This window comes from Oryctolagus cuniculus, chromosome 12 (genome assembly GCF_964237555.1).
Source record: "Oryctolagus cuniculus chromosome 12, mOryCun1.1, whole genome shotgun sequence".
In the NCBI taxonomy this organism is placed as follows: Eukaryota; Metazoa; Chordata; class Mammalia; order Lagomorpha; family Leporidae; genus Oryctolagus; species Oryctolagus cuniculus.
This window is the reverse complement of record NC_091443.1, coordinates 65,852,792-65,872,045: the sequence shown is the minus strand read 5'-3', so window position 1 is coordinate 65,872,045 and position 19,254 is coordinate 65,852,792. Positions and strand designations below refer to the sequence as shown.

The window sequence follows — 19,254 nt, the reverse complement described above, 5'->3', positions numbered from 1 at the left end:
GAAGAAATCAACAAAATTGAAACCAAAAAATAAAAATACAAAAGATCAGCAAAATGAAGAGCTGCTTTTTTGAAAAAAATAAACAAAATTGAAACACCATTGGCCCACTTAACCAAAAAAAGGAGAGAAGACTCAAATCAGTAAAATTATAGATGCTAATGGAAATGTAACAACAGACACCACAGAAATAAAAAGAATCATCAGAAACCACTACAAAGAGCTATTTGCCAACAAATTGGGAAACCTAGAAGAAATGGATAGATTGCTGGACACATGCAACCTACTGAAACTGAGCCATGAAGACATAGAAAACCTGAACAGACCCATAACCATGAAAGAAATCGAATCAGTAATAATCACGCTACCAAAGAAGAAGAGCCCAGGAGTGGACGACTTTACTGCTGAATTCTACCAGACATTTAAAGAAAACTAATTCCAGTTCTTCTCAAATTATTCAAAACAATTGAAAGGCAGGGAGTCCTCCCAAATTCTTTCTATGAAACCAATATCACCTTAATTCCTAAACCCGGAAAAGATGCAACAGAGAAAGAAAACTATAGACCTATCTCCCTGATGAACATACACGCAAAAATACTCAACAAAATTCTGGCCAACCAAATCCAACTACACAACAGAAAGATCATTCACTCGGACCAAGTGGGATTTATCCCTGGTATGCAGGGATGGTTCAACATTGGAAAATCAATCAATGTGATTTCTCAATTAACAAATTGAGAAACAAAAATCATATGATTATCTCAATAGATGTAGAGAAAGCATTTGACAAAATACAATACCCTTTCATGACGAAACTCTAAGCAAATTGGGTTTAGAAGGAACATTCCTCAACACAATTAAGGCAATTTATGATGAACCCATGGCCAACATTATATTGAATGCAAAAAGTTGGAGGCATTTCCATTGAAAACTGGCACCAGATAGGGATGCCCACTCTCACCATTGCTATTCAATATAGTCCTAAAAGTTTTAGCCAGAGCCATTAGGCAAGGAAAAGAAATAAAAGGGATACAATTGGGAAAGGAGGAAGTCAAATTATCCCTATTTGCAGATGACATGATTCTATATATAGGGGATCCAAAAGACTCCACTAAGAGACTATTGGAACTCATAGAAGAGTTTGGTAAAGTAGCAACATACAAAATCAATGCACAGAAATCAACAGCTTTTGTATACACAGACAATGCCATGACTGAGAAAAAACTTCTAAGATCAATCTAATTCACAGTAGCCACAAAAACAATCAAGTACCTTGGAATAAATTTAACCAAGGATGTCAGAGATCTCTATGAGGAAAATTACAAAATATTAAAGAAATACAAGACACAGCTGGTGCTGCGGCTCACTAGGCTAATCCTCTGCCTTGCAGCGCCAGCACACCGGGTTCTAATCCCTGTTGGGGTGCCAGATTCTGTCCCGGTTGCCCCTCTTCCAGGGCAGCTCTCTGCTGTGGCCCGGGAGTGCAGTGGAGGATGGCCCAAGTGCTTGGGCCCTGAACCCATGGGAGACCAGGATAAGTACCTGGCTCCTGCCATCAGATCAGCGTGATGCGCCAGCCGCAGCGTGCCAGCCGTGGTGGCCATTGGAGGGTGAACCAACGGCAAAGGAAGACCTTTCTCTCTGTCTCTCTCTCTCACTGTCCACTCTGCCTGTCAAAAATAAATAATTAAATAAATAAATAAATAAAAAGAAATAAAAGACACAAAAAAAATGGGAAAATCTGCCATATTCATGGATTGGAAGAATTAATATCATCAAAATATCCATTCTTCCGAAAGCAATTTATAGGTCCAATGCTATACCAATCAAAATACCAAAGACATTCTTCACAGATCTAGAAAAAATGATGCTGAAATTCATATGGAGGAAAAGGAGACCTCGAATAGCTAAAGCAATCCTATACAATAAAAACAAAGCCAGAGGTATCACAATTCCAGACTTAAGACATACTACTGGGAAGTTATAATCAAAACAGACTGGTACTAGTGCAAAAACAGATGGATAGATGAATGGAACAGAATAGAAGCATTGGAAATTAATCCAAACATCTACAACCAATTCATATTCGACAAAGGAGCTAAAACCAACCCCTGAACAGGGGCAGCCTCTTCAACAAATGGTATTGGGAAAACTGGATGTCCACATGTAGAAGTATGAAGCAAGACCCCTTCCTTACACCATATACAAAAATCCATTCAACATGGATTAAAGATCTAAATCTACGCCACGACACCACCAAATTAATCGAGAGCATAGGGGAAACCCTTCAAGACATTGGAACAGGCTAAGAATTCCTGTAAAAGACCCCAGAGGCACAGGTAGTGAAAGCCAAAATGAACAAATGGGATTACCTCAAAATGAGAAGTTTCTTTACAGCAAAAGAAACAGTCAGGAAAGTGAAGAGTCAACTGACAGAATGGGAGAAATTATTTGCAAACTACATAACTGTTAAAAGATTAATAACCAGAATCTATAAGATGATCAAGAAACTCCACAGTAACAAAACAAACAACCCTATAAAAAGATGGGTCAAGGACCTTAACAGGCATTTTTCAAAAGAGGAAATCCAAATGGCCAACAGACACATGAAAAAATGCTCAGGATCTCTAGCCATCAGGGAAATGCAAACCAAAACCACAATGAGGTTTCACCTCACCCCATTTAGAGTGGCCCTCATACAGAAATCAACAAACAACAAATGCTGGAGAGCATATGGTGAAAAGGGCACCCTAACCCACTGTTGGTGGGAATGTAAATTGGTAAAGCCACTGTGGAAAACAGTGTGGAGATACTTAAAAAATCTGAATATAGACCTACCGTAATATGCAGCCATTCCACTACTAGGAATTTACCAAGGGAAATGAAATCAGTAAACAAAAGAACTATCTGCACCTCCATGTTTATTGCAGCTCAATTCACAATAGCTAAGACATGGAATCAACCTAAATGTCCTTCAACCGAAGACTGGATAAAGAAATTGTGGGATATGTACACTATGGAATACTACACAGCAGTAAAAAGGAAAGAATCCGGTTCTTTGCAACAAAATGGAGCAAGCTGGAAAACCTCATACTTAGTGAGATAACCCAGTCCCAAAGAGACAAGCACCATATGTTCTCCCTGATTTGGGAGAATTATAGCACAGCTAAAATGAAAGCTATAGAAGCGAAATTGTCACTTTTAGAATCAATGTCTTCAAGAATCCTTGACCTGATTGTTGAGGGACAGTTTACCATTGTTACTTTTTACTGTGTATATCCTTTTTGTTTTGTTTTGTTGTTTTTTTTTCTTTCTTGTCCTTCTTTCTCTCTCATTTCTCTACTTCACACTATATGCTGAACTCTCTATGTGATACAGAGTTAATTATATGTATTTTAAGGCAATTGGAAAAAGATCCCATTTAAAAATAAGAGAGGGAAGGCTGGCGTCGCAGCTCAATAGGCTAATCCTTCGCCTGTGGCGCCGGCACCCCGGGTTCTAATCCCGGTTGGGGCGCTGGATTCTGTCCTGGTCGCTCCTCTTCCTGTCTGGATCTCTGTTGTGGCCCGGGAGTGCAGTGGAGGATGGCCTGAGTGCTTGGGCCCTGCACCCGCATGGGAGACCAGGAGAAGCACCTGGCTCCTGGCTTCGAATCAGCGTGGTGCGTCGGCTGCAGCGCACCGGCCACAGCGGCCATTGGAGGGTTAACCAATGGAGAAGGAAGACCTTTCTCTCTGTCTCTCTCTCTCACTGTCCACTCTGCCTGTCAAAAAATAAAAATAAAAAATGAGAGAGGGAATAAGAGATGGAGGAGGTAGTCTAAAGCTATAAAAAAAAAAAAAAACCAGTAAAGTTATGCATACAAGCATATAGACTTAGATTTACCTGTCAAGGTACAGCCTAAGAACTAATCATGGGGCTCCAAACCCATAAGAATTGGTGGTATAAACTCCATCTTCAGTGTTAAAATGATTAAATGTTAAAGGCAACAGATAGATCGGTCTAAGTTTAAAAGGGATGATATAAATAACATCAAGTACCTGGTAAAAATAATAGAATTAAAAAGGAAGGAAGGACCAACATGGGAAGCAGTCCACACAGGAGACTCCTAGAATGACTTTCGCAGTAAATAACACTCTGACCTCAGAATCAACCCATAAGGCTTCCTGGTTGGGCTGAAAGGCCTGCAAGAGCATCTCAGGCATGGAAAGACAAGACTCTGTGACTAAAAGTATCCTACATGGAGGATCTCTGCGAGACCTCAGAGGAAAGGAAGGGTCATCAAAGAAGGAGACACTCTTCTCTGAAGGAAGAGGAGAACATCCACTTTGCTTATGGCCGTGTCCAAATACCGACAGTCTGTGGTCACAAAAGGCTTCCATAGCCTTGGCAGCCCATGACAAGAGCCTCGGGTGATCACTGATGTCATAAAAAAAAAAAAGAGTGTTAATTGTTAAAGGAACAACAGTAGTCAATGTGCACTTGCTCCCCAGGTAGGACCTCTTTCCCTATTGAATTGCAATATGAGAATGGACTGCAAATTCTCTCCCCAAACTGTACTCTATATATTGTGTGTGGGCGTGGGGGCAAATTGTTGAAGTCTATGATTAGCATAGAGTTGGTCCTCTGTATATAAAGTCATACTAAAACTGATCCATAATGAAGAAGGAGATGGGAGAGGGAATGGGAGGTGGGATGGGAGCGGGGTGGGGGAGGGATTATGGGAGAAAGAACCATTATATTCCTGAAGTTGTATCTATGCAAAAATGCATTCATTAAATAAAAATTTAAAAATGAAAAAGAAAGTACTATTAGCTATAGTGACGTTAAGCTCTAACTTACAATGGTTAAACTATAAGCTGTAGTAAATTAGGTATCATGTCTTTTTCTTCAGCAAAGGATATTGGTCTCCCTGGATCAAGTGCTATTGACACCATGTAGTCTTGTAATCTCAGTTATTTTAAAAATCTGTGTTGAAATGATGGTTTTTATAGTGTTTAGCTATTCTACTGGGCATTTGTAATGGAATGATACATGCTTTTGAAAATATATGTATTAGGCAGGTTTTGGTACTGGGTTTTTTAGTTTTCCCCTTTCCAATAAAACATCCTAATTAACATATAGGATCAGCAGGGTTTCTTGGTGCTAGAATGTTATTTTTGTTAATTAGTTAGCCTTGATATGCTGCTACTGTTTCTTTTGTTTTAGGTTAAATGGAAACCACCCCTGGGAACTGGATGCCTGTGTAGCTGTTCTGCCACATCAGTATATTGCAATGAGTGGGGGAGGAGAGCAGCCGGATATCCTGAGTGTTGGCATCTTGGTCAAAGAGAGATGGAAAGTGGTGAGTGTACATCTCAGTGTGTAAATGTGTGTACACATTTGTACGTATATGGACAGGAGTAACTTTTGGTATTGTGATAAAAATAGCATTTTAGTAGGAAATAAATATTGCTTATATGACTTGTTATTTTTCCATAATTAAATTCTGTTTATACTTTTTTTAAAAAAAGATTTATTTATTTATTTGAAAGGCAGAGTTACAGAGAGGCAGAGGCAGAGAGAGAGAAGTCTTCCATCCATTGATTCACTCCCCAGATGGTTGCAACAGCCAGAGCTGACCGAATGCGAAGCCAGGAGCCAGGAGCTTCTTCTGGGTCTCCCACATGGTTGCAGGGGCCTAAGGACTTGGGCCATCTTCTACTGCTTTTCCAGGCCATAGCAGAGAGCTGGGTCAGAAGTGGAGCAGCTGGATCTCAAACCAGCACCCATATGGGATGTGGCACTGCAGGCGGTGACTTTACCTGCTACGCTACAGTGCCAGCCCTGTTTATACTTTAAATCTTACTATCACTTCATGCAGTGCTAAATTTTCCTAACTTCAATAGCTAACATCTAGTAAGGTAAATAAAAATGTACTTAGGGAAAGAAAAATGTGTTTGAAAATATAATGAACTATTCTTTCCTTTTTAATTCTTTATTAAAGAAAATTATAAGTATACATAAAAACAGAATGATTTAATGAACCTCAGTGTACCCATGCTCTAGCTTAAACAGTCATAAACTTATAGTTTATTTATTTATCTATTTGGAAGACAGAGGGAGAGAGGGAGAGAGAGACACACATACACAAACAGATCTCCCATCTGCTGATTCACTCTCCAATTACCCCAACAGCTAGGGCTGGGCCATGCCCAGCTTAGTCTGGGTTTCCCACATCAGTGGCAGTGACTCACGTCCTTGAACTGCTGCCTCCCAGGGTGAGAGCATTAGCAAGAAGCTGGAATCGGGAGCAGAGCTGAGTTTCCAACCTGGGCATCCTGATATGGGATGTGGTCATCACAAACAGCATCTTAACTACTAAGCCACTGCTCACTCTATAGTTATTTCTGCCTCATCGGTTCCATCTTCCTCCTAGAATATTTTTTTGAAGATTTATTTATTTATTTGAAAGGCAGAGTTGCAGAGAATGGGAGAAGAAGAGAGACACAGAGAGAGAGAGAGAGAGAGAAATCTTATATCTGCTGGTTCACTTTCCTAATGGCCATAAGGGCTGGGACTGGGCCAGGCCGAAGCCAGGAGCTGGGAGCTTCATCCAGGTCTCCCATGTGGGTGCAGGGGCTCAAACACTTGGGCCATCCTCTGCTGTTTCTCCCAGGCCATTAAGAGGGATTTCGATTGGAAGTGGAGCTGCTGGCACATGAACTGGTGCTCCTGTATGAAATGCTGGAGTTGCAGGTGGTGTGGCTTTACTTGCTATGCCACACACTGATCCTCTCCTAGAATATGTTAAAGCAGTCTTTGCCCTAGTGTGGTTATTTTTTTTTTTTTTTTGTTCTGTATGTGCTTTAATATGTATCTTTAAAAGATCAGGAATTCTTTAACAAAAATAGCATTGTCACCCCAAGAAAAAATAAGTTTCTTAATATCACTACATATCCTCTCAGTTTCTACATTTCTTTGATTTTGTAAATTATTTTTTAAGTTTTGATCAAGATCCAAATAAGGTCTGTATTCTACAATTGGTTGACATCCCTTAAGTTTCTTTTAATTTCTAGAATTCTGTTCATTCCCCTCTCTCGTTTTCCTTAAAATTTACTTAACAAAGAAACTAGGTGGTTTGTCTGTAGAGTTTGTCGTTGTTGGGGCCTGTTGTGGTGCAGCAGGCTAATCTACCACCTGCAAGGCCAGTAACCTATCTGAGTGATAGTTCCAATCCTGGCTGCTGCGCTTCTGAACCAGAGTCTTGATTAGATCAGCTTGTTTTTTGAAGTGGGGCTTCCCCGTCCCCGCCATGAGTGTTGCTGCAGGCTTTCACTAGGAAGCAAGTTATTTCTCACTGTTAGTACCTGTTTATGATATTGCCTAGATCTATTAATTTGGGATTGTAAATTGATGAAATTCTGTCATTCTTTTGTTTGTTAGCTGAAATAAATCATTAAGAAAAAATTCCTATCATCAACTATTTGATTATGCTGAGATACAGTTTGGTTAAAAAATAAAATAAATATTTGCTTTTTTTTTTTAAGATTCATTTCTTTATTTGAAAGGCAGAGTTACAGAGAGAGAGGGGGAGAAACAGAGAAAGAGATCTTCCATCTGCTGGTCCACTACCCAAATGACTGCAACAATGAGGGCTGGGCCAGGCCACAGGAGCTTCAGCTGGGCCTCTCATGTGGGTGGCAGGGGCCCAAATGCTTGGGCCATCTTCCAATGCTTTCTCAGACACATTAGCAGGAAGCTAGATTGGGAGTGGAGCAGCTGGGACACAAACTGTTGCCCATATGGGATGCTGGCATCTCATGTGGCAGATTAACCCACTATACCACAACTCTGACCCCTTCTTTTTCTTTTTTTCAAAAATACTTATTTATTTATTTAAAAGGGGGACCGGCGCTGTGGCTCAGTGGGTTAACGCCCTGGCCTGAAGCGCTGGCATCCCGTATGGGCACTGGTTGGAGACCCAGCTGCTCCATTTCCTGTCCAGCTCTCTGCTATGGCCCGGGAAAGCAGTAGAGGATGGCCCAAGACCTTGGGCCCCTGTACCCACATGGGAGACCGGGAAGAAGCTCCTGGCTCTCGGCTTCAGATCGGCACAGCTCTGGCCGTTGTGGCCATCTGGGGAGTGAACCATCGAGACTGTCTCTCTCTCTCTCTCTCTCTCTCTCTCTCTGTGCCTCTCCTCTCTCTCTGCCTCTCCTCTCTCTGTGTAACTCTTTCAAATAAATAAATAAACCTTTAAAAAAAAAAAAGAGTGACAGAGAGAGACAGGAAGGTACAGAAAGAGAGACATCTTCCATCTACTGGGTCACTCCCCAAATGGCTACAACAACCAAATTTGGTCCAGGCTGAAGCCAGGAGCCTGGAAATCCATACTAGTCTCCCACATCTGTGGCAGGAAGCCAAGTACTTGGGCCATCTTCCACTGTCTTCCCAGGTGCATTAGCAAGGTTCCTTTTTTTCCTTAACTTTCTTAGTTTTCAAAATAATGAATGGATTCCTTGAATTCCCTAAAAATGACCAATGAGATTTATTTTTCAATATAATTAAGAATTCATGGATTTAAACATTTTTAATGTGTTTAAGTCTGTTGTGGTTCTTATCCTTATAAATACATTGTCTCCTTTGATTAAGGGAATACCCTTTAAGTTGTCTCTTGAGTTCATTTGACATGGGCCCAGTTGTCTTTTTTTCTTTTGTTAAATATTTATTTATTTTTTTATTTGAAAGGCAGAGTTACAGAGAGGCAGAGGCAGAGAGAGAGAAGTCTTCCATCCATTGATTCACTCCCCAGATGGCCACAACGGCCGGAGCTGGGCCGATCTGAAGCCAAGAACCAGGAGCTAGGAGCTTCTTCTGGATCTCTAATGTGGGTACGGGGACCCAAGCACTTGGGCCATCCTCCGCTGCTTCCCCAGCTCATAGCAGAGAGCTGGATTGGAAGTGGGGCAGCCAGGACTTGAAATGGTGCCCATATAGGATGCTGGTACTGCAGGCGGCGGCTTTACCTGCTACGCCACAGCGCCGGCCCTGTCCCAGTAGTCTCTTAATGGCTTTCTTGCCCTATACTTGGAACTTCCTATCCCTCTAAGAGTACTTATTTCTTAAAGGAGCTGTTTTTGCTTGGTGTACATTTAAATATCTTTTATTGCTACCCAATCTTTGACAACCACAGTTTTGTACCATTAGCAGATTTCACAACACAATTTTACTAGTTTCTTTGCCCTATCAACAGATTGGTACAGTGTGTTCTGCTGATTAGATAAGTCAGCAGGCTTTGAGATTTCTTGGACCTAATATAAGAAAAGAACCATGTCATCATCATGAGTTAGTGCAAGGAGATTTCCAGCAGTTTGTAATCTTTTATGTGAGTCAGACATGAGTGTTGCTTTGGTGGGAGCCTTGTACTCAATACTGTTATAAAGGTTGGCCATTCTCCAGTAAGCATATCAAAAGGGGACAAGTGAAACTTCATTTGGCATCATTCCCCTCTCCTGATAATTAGAGCTATGTATTTTTTAACTTTTCTGCCAAATTTGGGGTATATTTGGTGGTGACATTTTTAATAGGAAATCACAGACTCATTGTTAAGAGTACTGCTTTGGTTACCTGTTGTTATGTAACAAACCAAATCAAAAATTAAAGGCTTAAGCCAATCATCTTGTGCACAGTTTTGTTTATTAAGAATTTGAGAAGAGTTTCCTTGAGTGATTTATCTCTTAGCTATGTGGCACTAGCAGGATTGGTTGGTTTGAGGATTCACTTCCAAATGACTTTTTTTTTTTTTTAAGATTTATTTAATTATTTGAAAGGCAGAATCACACAGAGAAAGAAAGAGAAGCAGAGAGAAAGAGAGAGAGAATCTTCCATCCGCTGGTTCACTCCCTGTGGGGAGCAACTGGGAGCAACTCGGACTAGACTAAGTTACTGGAATTAAGACTTATTCTATGCATCTGCTTTCCCACAATATGGCGCTGAGAAGGGAAACAGCTTCTACACAGCTGCCTCCAGTTCAACCAATAAACTGTGGGACCTGCTCCTGATTGGAGGAGAGCAGCGTACTCGGCGTGTGGGTAGCAGAGTTGGGATTGGTGGAAGAGGACTATAAAGGAGGAGAGAGACGGCATGCACCAGGAACATCTAAGGGGAACATCTAAGAGGAACACCTGTGCAGCCCCCGAGAGAGCCGGCCGGCGGTGTGCCGCTCCCCCGCAGAAGTGGGGAATGTGGCAGGGGGAACCGCCCTTCCACGGAGGTGGAAGGGACAGTAGCCAACCCGGGAAGAACCAGCAGCAAACCCGGGGAGGGCCGAGCAGACGAAAGAACAGCGCAGGGTCCTGTGTCGTTCCTCCACGAAGACGGGGAGCGACATAATGGTGCCGTGACTCGGATAAGAAGCCTAGGCAGGGTTTAGTGTCGTTCCTCCATGAAGACGGGGAGCAACAACTCCCTAATTGGCTGCAATGGCCTACTGTGCTGATCTGAAGCCAGCAGCCAGGAGCTTCCTCCGGGTCTCCCACACAGGTGCAGGGGCCCAAGGGTTTGGGCCATCTTCTACTGCTTTCCCGGGCCATCATAGCAGAGAGCTGGATTGGAAGTGGAGTAGCCGAGACTTGAACTGGCACCATTATGGCATGCCAGTACTGCAGGTGGCGGTTTTACCCACTATGCCACAGCGCTGGCCCCCAAAATGACTTCTTTGCTTACTTGCCTGCTACCTTGAGGCTCCTTACCTCTCCATATACCCCAAACGTGGTTCATTGTTAGGACATCCCCATATGGCTTTGGCTTCTCAGAGTGCTTATACTTTTAAGTAGTGGCTGGCTTTGAAGAGGAAATGGAAGGACTAGTGTTGTGGACCAGTGGATTAAGCCACAGCCTGTGATACTGGCATCCCATATAAGTACCAGTTTGAGTCTTGGCTGCTATACTTCTTTTTTTTTTTTTTTTTTTTTTTTTTTTTTAAGATTTTTTTATTTATTTATTTGACAGGCAGACTTACAGACAGTGAGAGAGACAGAGAGACAGAGAGAAAGGTCTTCCTTCCATCGGTTCACTCCCCAAGTGGCCGCAACAGTTGGAGCTGCACCGATCTGAAGCCAGGAGCCAGGTGCTTTCTCCCAGTCTCCCATGTGGGTGCAGGGGCCCAAGCACTTGAGCCATCCTCCACTGCTTTTCGAGGCCACAACAGAGAGCTGGACTGGGGGACTAGAACTGATGCCCATATGAGATGCCGGCACCGCAGGCAGAAGATTAACCTAGTTGGTTAAAGGCTATCCTCAGAATTGATACAGTGTCACTTTCCCATGTTCTTTTGGTGAAAGCAGTCATGAGATTCACTGAGATCTAAGGGAGTGGGAAAATGGACTGTGTTCCTAAACTGGGGAGAGACAAAGTAATATTGCCCTCTTCAATGTGAAAGGTCTTCAAGAATGGGTGATACTTTGTTGGCCTTCTTTTGGAAAATATAATCTTTTAAAAATATTTATTTATATATTTGTTTGAAAGGTAGAGTTAGAGAGAGAGAGAGATCTTCCATCCACTGGTTCACTCCCCCAATAGCTGCCACAGCTAGGGCTGGACCAGGCTGAAGTCAGGTCCTACATCCTAGTCTCCTACATGGGTGGCAGGTGCCCAAGTATGTGTGCCATATTCTGCTTCTTTCCTGTGCACTTTAGCAGGGAGCTGGATAGGAAGTAGAGCATCCAGGACTTGAACCAGTGCCCGTGTGGATGCCCACATTACAGGCAGTGGCTCCTCCTGCTACACCACAATGCCAGCCTCGGAAAATACGATCTAATAGAAAGCCTACCTCTATTCTTTCTCTAATCTGCGTACCCTCATTGTACTAAACTGCCCTGTCTCTTCACCTTATAAACATTTATAATGTTTTAAGGCTTTGTCAAGCCAATAATAATAATAAAAAAAAACCCTCTACTAATGTTCAAATGGTATCATAGGAATAGACTAAGGAGCACACTTTTCTTCAGCCTAGACTTTTTTTCATTCTGTCATTTCGTTTTTTTGTGAGGTAAAACATGAAGATACTTCTCACCGGTCTTTAATTAGAAGAACATCCCTTTGGTACTGTTTATGGGTTTCTTTACTTACACTGGGCTTTGTTTAATGGACCAAGATACAAGGAGTCAGAAGTAACAATTAGGGCTTCACAAAGAGCAATTTACTCAACTGAATGGTTCTGGAACATTTTTTTAACCCCAAGCTCATTATGTAACAGGTCCTCATAGTATTCCTTTCTGATCACCAAACAAAAATAAAGGATTATGGCTCACATACAAGTTAATAAAAAGTTATAAACAATAATTATGTAGTTAGCACTTTGCCATATGCTATGAGGGATACAAATAAATAGGACAAATGGCACTCTCTTTGAAGAAGTTTAGTTTCTCTGTGGTGGGGTAAGACATAGACAAAGCAAAGTTAGAAAGTAGTATAGTAATACAAGTAGAGGCTGAGGAATGGCCTGGTGAAATGATTGAGTGATTAGATAAGTAATTTCCATAGGAATTCAGACAAGAAATATCCCTAGATCCAGTAATCAGTAAAGATACAGTGGAGAAGTTAGTGGGACACGAACCAGTGCTCTTTGTGATGTTTAGGATTTACAATCTTATGCCTGTAAGTGACGATTTCTAATGAAAGGCTAATTTCTTGTCATATCATTTTTTTTAAGATTCATTTATTTCACTTGAAAGTCAGAAGGAGAGGCAGAGAGAGAGAGAGAGAGAGGTCTTCCATCGTCTGGTTCATTCCCCGGTTGGCTACAATGGCTGGAACTGCACCAATCCGAAGCCAGGAGTTTCTTCCTGGTCTCCTACGTGAGTGCAGAGGCCCAGGGGCTTGGGCCATCTCTTCTACTGCTTGCCCGGGCCATAGCAGAGAGCTGGATAGAAAGTGGAGCAGCCAGGACTTGAACCAGCACCCATATGGGATGCTGGCACGGCAGGCGGCAGCTTTACCCACTATGTCACAGCGCCAGCCCCACCATATCTTTCTTGAAATATATCATCTACCCTTCACTCACTCCAATTGTCCTGAGCTTTCCATGTTCATTTGTCACTAGCTCTTCAGAACTTTTTTGTGGTACTCAGACACAGATCCTTGAGCTGGGCATTTGGCCTAATGATTAAGAGACCGCTTGGGATGCCTGCATCCAATACCCAGAGTGCCTGGTTCATGTCAGCTTTATTCCTGATTCCAGCTTCTGGCTAGTGCATACTCTGCAAGGCAGTAGATGATGGCACAAGTAGTTGGGTTGCTTCCACCCATGCGGGAAACCCAAATTGAATTCCTAGCTCCAACTTCTGTTTGGTTTGCCACAACTGAAGACATTTAAAGAATGAATCAGCATTTGGGAGATCTGTCTTTCTGTGTACTTATTTTTGTGTCTCTGCCTTTTACATATGAACACACACACACACACACACATCTTGATATTCCCAGTTAAGCTAACACATTTTATCTGGAAAAATATTAAGTGTTTGATGAAAGTGAGTAGAGCTTACTCTTATTTGAATATATGTAAAGATGCATTCTGAATTCGGGAATAGTTTAGAACAGGAGCTCTTTGCCTGCTTTCTGTAGTTGTCAGGAACCTCACAGAGGAGAGTAAATGGTGGTGAGAGGACTTGGGTGCTGGCTGTCCCATCCCTACTTCTAAATCCCCACCATAGCATACACCATTTAGTTCCAGGTAAGATTTCAATTGGCAGAAGGATTTTCTGATTTAAAAAGTCTGCAGGGGGATTCATTTGGCACAGTGGTTAAGCTGCTGCTTAGAATGCCCATACCCCATATTGGAGTGCCTGGTTCAAGTCCCTGCTCTACTTCGTGTTCCAGCTTCTGGCTAATATGCACCTGGAGGTGGTAGTGATGACTCAAGTACTTAGGTTCCTGTACATGTAGGAAACAAATTGAGATAAGAGCTCCTGGCCAGAAATGGGGAGTGAACCATTGGATGGAAGATCTCTCTCTCTCTCTCTCTCTTTTTTTTTTTTTTTATTTGACATGTAGAGTTATAGACAGTGAGAGAGAGAGACAGAGAGAAAGGTCTCAAATGGCTGCCACGGGTGGTGCTGCACCGATCCATAGCCAGGAGCCAAGTGCTTCTTCCTGGTCTCCTATGAGGGTGCAGGGCCCAAGCACTTTGGCCATCCTCCACTGCCCTCCTGGGCCACAGCAGAGAGCTGGACTGGAAGAGGAGCAACTGGGACTAGAACCTGGTGCCCATATGGGATGCTGGCGCTGCAGGTGGAGGATTAGCCAAGTGAGCCATGGTGCCAGCCCCAGATCTCTCTCTTTATCTCTATGTTTCTGTGTTTCTCTGCCTCTCAAATAAATTCAAGAAGAGAAATAAAAAAAATCTGCAGATAATTGCCTTAGAATTAAAATAATACATCCTGTGTTGAATGGTGTTTGTGGGAAGTAATTCTTTGAGATACCATATTTTTTGTGACATTTTTGATAATGGCTGTAGAACAAACTTTAAAATTGTTTGTAGTTGACATTTCATTGGTTTTTGTGAGCAAACTTGTAAAGAAAGCTTTTGATGTTATTTCCATACAATACATGTTCTTCTAGGCACATATATAGTTCATTTAACAATATTGAAATTTTTCTATCATAAAATAGGACTAATAAAATTATAATTTTCTAAATATAAGAGATGAATTGGTTTCCAATTAGAATTTTTCTAGTAATTTTAAGCATGTGTGTCTTTTTTTCTGTACAGCTGAGAAAGATTGGGGGTGGTGGTTTTGGAGAAATTTACGATGCTCTGGATATGCTTACCAGGGAAAATGTTGCACTGAAGGTGGAATCAGCTCAACAACCAAAACAAGTTCTGAAAATGGAGGTTGCTGTTTTGAAAAAACTACAAGGTAAGCTGCTTTGTACAATACGCAGTTTATACTTTGTCTCATAATGATATATAATTTATTATGTTTCTGAACATCAGTTACATTCTCTATTAACTGAATGCTCTGGTGTCAGCCAGGGATAAATATGCTGAGCCTTTTCCTCTAGGAAATTTTATCACTATTAGTACTGCTGGACATGTATGATAGTTAAGAATAATTGTACTTTGGGGAATCGTTTTCATGGTGAGTAAGGATGAAAGAAGAGTGAATTAGCAGAAGATTCTGCTGCTTTAGAAATTGTTGTTCTAAGTCAGCCATGGTAGAATTTACCCATTTTGGGGGGGGGTTTGTTTTTAAATAATCAATCTTAACTACCTCTGAATTGTTTCTTCCTATGTTTTTGGAGGCTGTCATGCTTTAACCATATTAAGGAAGCTGCCTTCAGATTGCATTGTAGGATGGGTTAAAAATAATATTATTCATTATGTGTTGTTCTTAATAACTTTGGTTTCAGAGAGAAACTCATTCTGGCCATTTTGTTATATTTGAGATCCACTTTACTACTTGCGTCCCTATTTTTTTTTTTACCATACATTTATGAAAAAAAAAATTTTTTTTCTGACATCAAATCCAGCCTTGTAAAACCCAGAATACATTGCTAGTTTGTGTTCACTTTTGCATTCTCAGTTTATTGATGTACCCTGATATTTGATCCAAATAAAAATTAAATAGGGATGATCATTATCCTCACCCTAAGCTTTCCAGTTATCCAAGTTTATCAGTTTGTTTATTTGATTGGAGCATGATGTTAATAAAATTACCAATCTGTTTAACAGTTGTTTTTTACCCTAAACCTGGCTTTCTTGTCACATGGTAAGTCAAGGAGATAGCACATAGATCAGCACCATTGTCACAACTAGAAAAACACATGATTGTAGAAGGAAGACAGAAACCATGACCTTTCCTCATCTTTTCTTCCTTTCCCCCTTTTTCTTGAGTTGTTTCTGCTCACTGATGTGTTGTGTCTCACTTATTGATATAGAGGTCAGAAATAGGTGTAGTGGGAGTAACCACTTCTTGGGATTGCACAGAGTTCTACTCTTTCCCAAGCTCGTAAAGGGTATGTCTGCATCAGCTTGACCTGAACAGGGCCGCTTCACTTGTCTTTCTACTGTGTGGCCCTGAGATGATGTTCAGACGGGGCAGGATGCAGCTCTGCAGCACTGTCAGAAGTTACCCTTCTGTTTGGGCCATGTTCATGCGGGATTCTTAGTGATAGAGCTAGAAGATCAGCGTAGTACCTTTTCTGAATGAATTGGAAAACTCTGGATGCTCCATTGAGGCAGCACTTTACTTTCTCCTCCTATATAATTATGCCTTTTTGTTGAGGATGCTTTGATGTATGTGCTGCCAAAGCGAGCACATGTTGAGGATGCTTCGCAATCTAGACCCTCCATTGTCTAGATTTTTATGGTGCTAAGCTGCTTATGCCTTCTCTTGGCATAATGACTCCTATGAGAATGCTAAACATGTAAGGAAAAGGTATATAACCAGAGGTTAGCCTTTTACAGGATTGGTTGGCTTTTAAATGATGTTTAATGTTCAGTTTTTTTTTTTTTGTTTGTTTGTTTGTTTTAAGATTTATTTTTTGCTTGAAAGGCAGAGTTACAGAGAGAGAGAAGGAGAGACAGTGAGAGAGATTTTCCATTTACTGGTTCACTCCCCAAATGGCCACAACGGTCTGGGCTGGGTCAGGCTGAAGCCAGGATCCAGGAGCTTCATCCGTGTTTCCCACATGGGTGGCATTGGTCATCCTCTGTTGCTTTCCCAGACACATTAGCAGGGAGCTGGACTGGAAGTAGTATAGCCAGGACTTGAACCAGTACCCATATGGGATGCTGATGTTGCCAGTGGCAGCTTAACCCACTACATCCACCACAGCAGTAGTGTCCAACATTCCTTTTTTTTTTTAATTTTTAAAAATTTATTTTATTTCAGGGGGGTGGGGGAGGGAGAAGAGGGAGAGAGAGAGAGAGATAGAGAGAGAGTGAGCACACAAGCATCTACTGGTTTATTTTCCCAGTGCCAGCTAGAGCTGTGGCTGATTCAGGCAAGGCTAGGAACCAGGAACCCAATCCAAGTTTTCCATATAGGAAATGTAGTTGGTAGTGACCCAGTTACTTGAGCTGAGCTATCACTTGCTGCCTCCCAGGGTCTGCATTAGCAGGAAACTGGAATCATCAGTGTAGCTGGGACTTGAACCCAGGCACTTTGATATGGGTTGCAGGTGTCCCAAGTGGTGTCTTTTTTTTTTTTTTTTTAAAGATTTTATTTATTTATTTGGGAGGTAGAAAGAAAGAAGGAAAGACAGAGAGTTCTTCATTCCCCAAATGGCTGCAATGGCTCGAGCTGGACTGATCTGAAGCCAGGAGCCAGAAGCTCTCTGAATATGTATTTATATATTCAGGAACCAGAGAGACAGACAGAGAGAAATCTCTCATCTGCTGATTCATTCCTCAAATGCCCACAACAGCTGAGGCTGGGCCAGACTGAAGCCAGAACTTATGTTTCATTGAATTTTTTTCCCCTGCTGCTTTCAGTTTTAATCATTTGTGCTAATTTTAATTATTTCCTTTCTTTTGCTTTCTTTGGATTTATTTTCTAGTTTTTTTTTTTTCAAGATATTATTTATTTGAGAGGTAGAGTTACAGAGAGAGAGAGGGCTGGTTCACTCCCCAGATGACTGTAATGGCTGGAGCTGAGCCGATCCGAAGCCAGGAGCCAGGAGCTTCCTCTAGGTCTCCCACACAGGTGGAGGGGCCCAAAGACTTGGACTATCTTCCACTGCTTTCCCAGGCCATAGCAGAAAGCTGGATTGGAAAAGGAGCCACCAGGACTAGAATTGGTGCCCATATGGGATGCCACTGCCACAGGTGGAGGCTCAGCCCACTATGCCACAGTACTAGCCCCTCTAGTTTTGTAATATGAAAGATTAGATAACTGATTTTAGATCCCTCTTCTTTTCTACACTTGATCTTTGCCAAAAGGCCAAGAAGTGATCTTTTCTTCTTTTCTAACATATGCATTCAGAAGTATAAATTTTCTTCCAAGCACTGTTTTCACATCCTATGAATTTTGGTAAGTTGTGTTTTTATTTTCATGTAGTGCAAACTATTTAAAAATTTCTTATGAAGATTTCTTTTACCTATGTGCTATTTAAAAGTGTGTTGTTCAATCTTCATGAACTTTAGGATTTTTCAGTTATCTTTCTATGATCTCTAGTTTAATTATGTTACTGTTGGTAAGCAGATATTGTAAGATTTCTATTCTTTTTTAAAAAGATTTATTTATTTATTTGAAATAGTTACACATAGAGAAGGAGAGGCAGAGAGAGAGAGAGAGATGTTTTCCATCCGCTAGTCACTCCCCAAATGGCCGCGATGGCAAGAGCTGTGCAGATCCGAAGCCAGGAGCCAGGAGCTTCCTCTTGGTCTCCCATGTGGGTGCAGGGGCCCAAGGACTTGGGCCATCTTATACTGCTTTCCTAGACCACAGCAGAGAGCTGGATTGTAAGTGGAGCAGCCGGGTCTCAAACCAGTGCCCATATGGGATGCCAACCCTGCAGGCAGTGGCTTTACCCACTACACCCCAGTGCCAGCCCCAAGATTTCTATTCTTATTAAGGTCTGTTTTATGGCTCAGAATGTGGTTTATCTTGATGGATATTTTATTAGAGCTCAAGAAGAATATGTATTCTACTGTTGGATGAAGTAGTCTATAAATACCAGTTATCCATTTATTTACAGTTGATTGATAGTGATGTTGGGTTGAGGTGTACCCTTACTGATTTTATGCTTGCTGGATCTTTCCATTTCTGATAAGAGGGTTTTGAATCTTCCAACTATAATAGGGTATTCATTTGTTTCTCCTTGCAGTTCAAATTGCCTCATGTGGTGAGAAGCTCTGATGTTGGGTGTATACACTTTTTAAAAAGGTATTATGTATTTATCTTTACAGTAATTTGAAAGGCATAGTGACAGACAGACAGACAGACACACACACACACACACACACACACCCAGACCCAGAGATCTTCCATTCCCTGGGTAACTCCCTAATTGCCTGCAACAGACAGGGCTGGCCAGATTGAAGCCTGGAACCTAAAATTTCATTTGATTATCCCATGTGTTGTAGCACTAATATTCTTTTTATGTTACCCTGTTTTCTGACACAGTAAGGTGTTTCAGGTTTTCCTTAAACTTTCTTTGTGCCATAGTTGGAATCTGCAGCCCTGTTTCTCCACAGAGCCCTGTTCCTTCTATTAGGCCATAATTGAGACCACAGTATGACCAGTAGGGCACTATTTGCTATTGAGCTAA

At 41.6% G+C, this 19,254-nt stretch overlaps 1 protein-coding gene across 10 annotated transcripts in view; it reads left to right on the top strand.

Moving 5' to 3' along the window:
* Window positions 1–19,254, top strand: part of TTBK2 (tau tubulin kinase 2) — a 163,891-nt gene that overhangs the window by 40,476 nt on the left and 104,161 nt on the right. For 8 of the 10 annotated variants that reach the window (XM_051822032.2, XM_051822031.2, XM_008269118.4 and 5 more), the window contains 2 exons: window positions 5,206–5,341; window positions 14,750–14,897. In XM_051822032.2, the coding sequence (XP_051677992.1) occupies window positions 5,206–5,341; window positions 14,750–14,897 (284 nt within the window). Of the gene's footprint in view, window positions 1–5,205; window positions 5,342–14,749; window positions 14,898–18,810; window positions 18,870–19,254 lie in introns of those variants that run through there. The other 2 variants (XM_051822036.2, XM_051822035.2) reach the window with 1 other exon arrangement.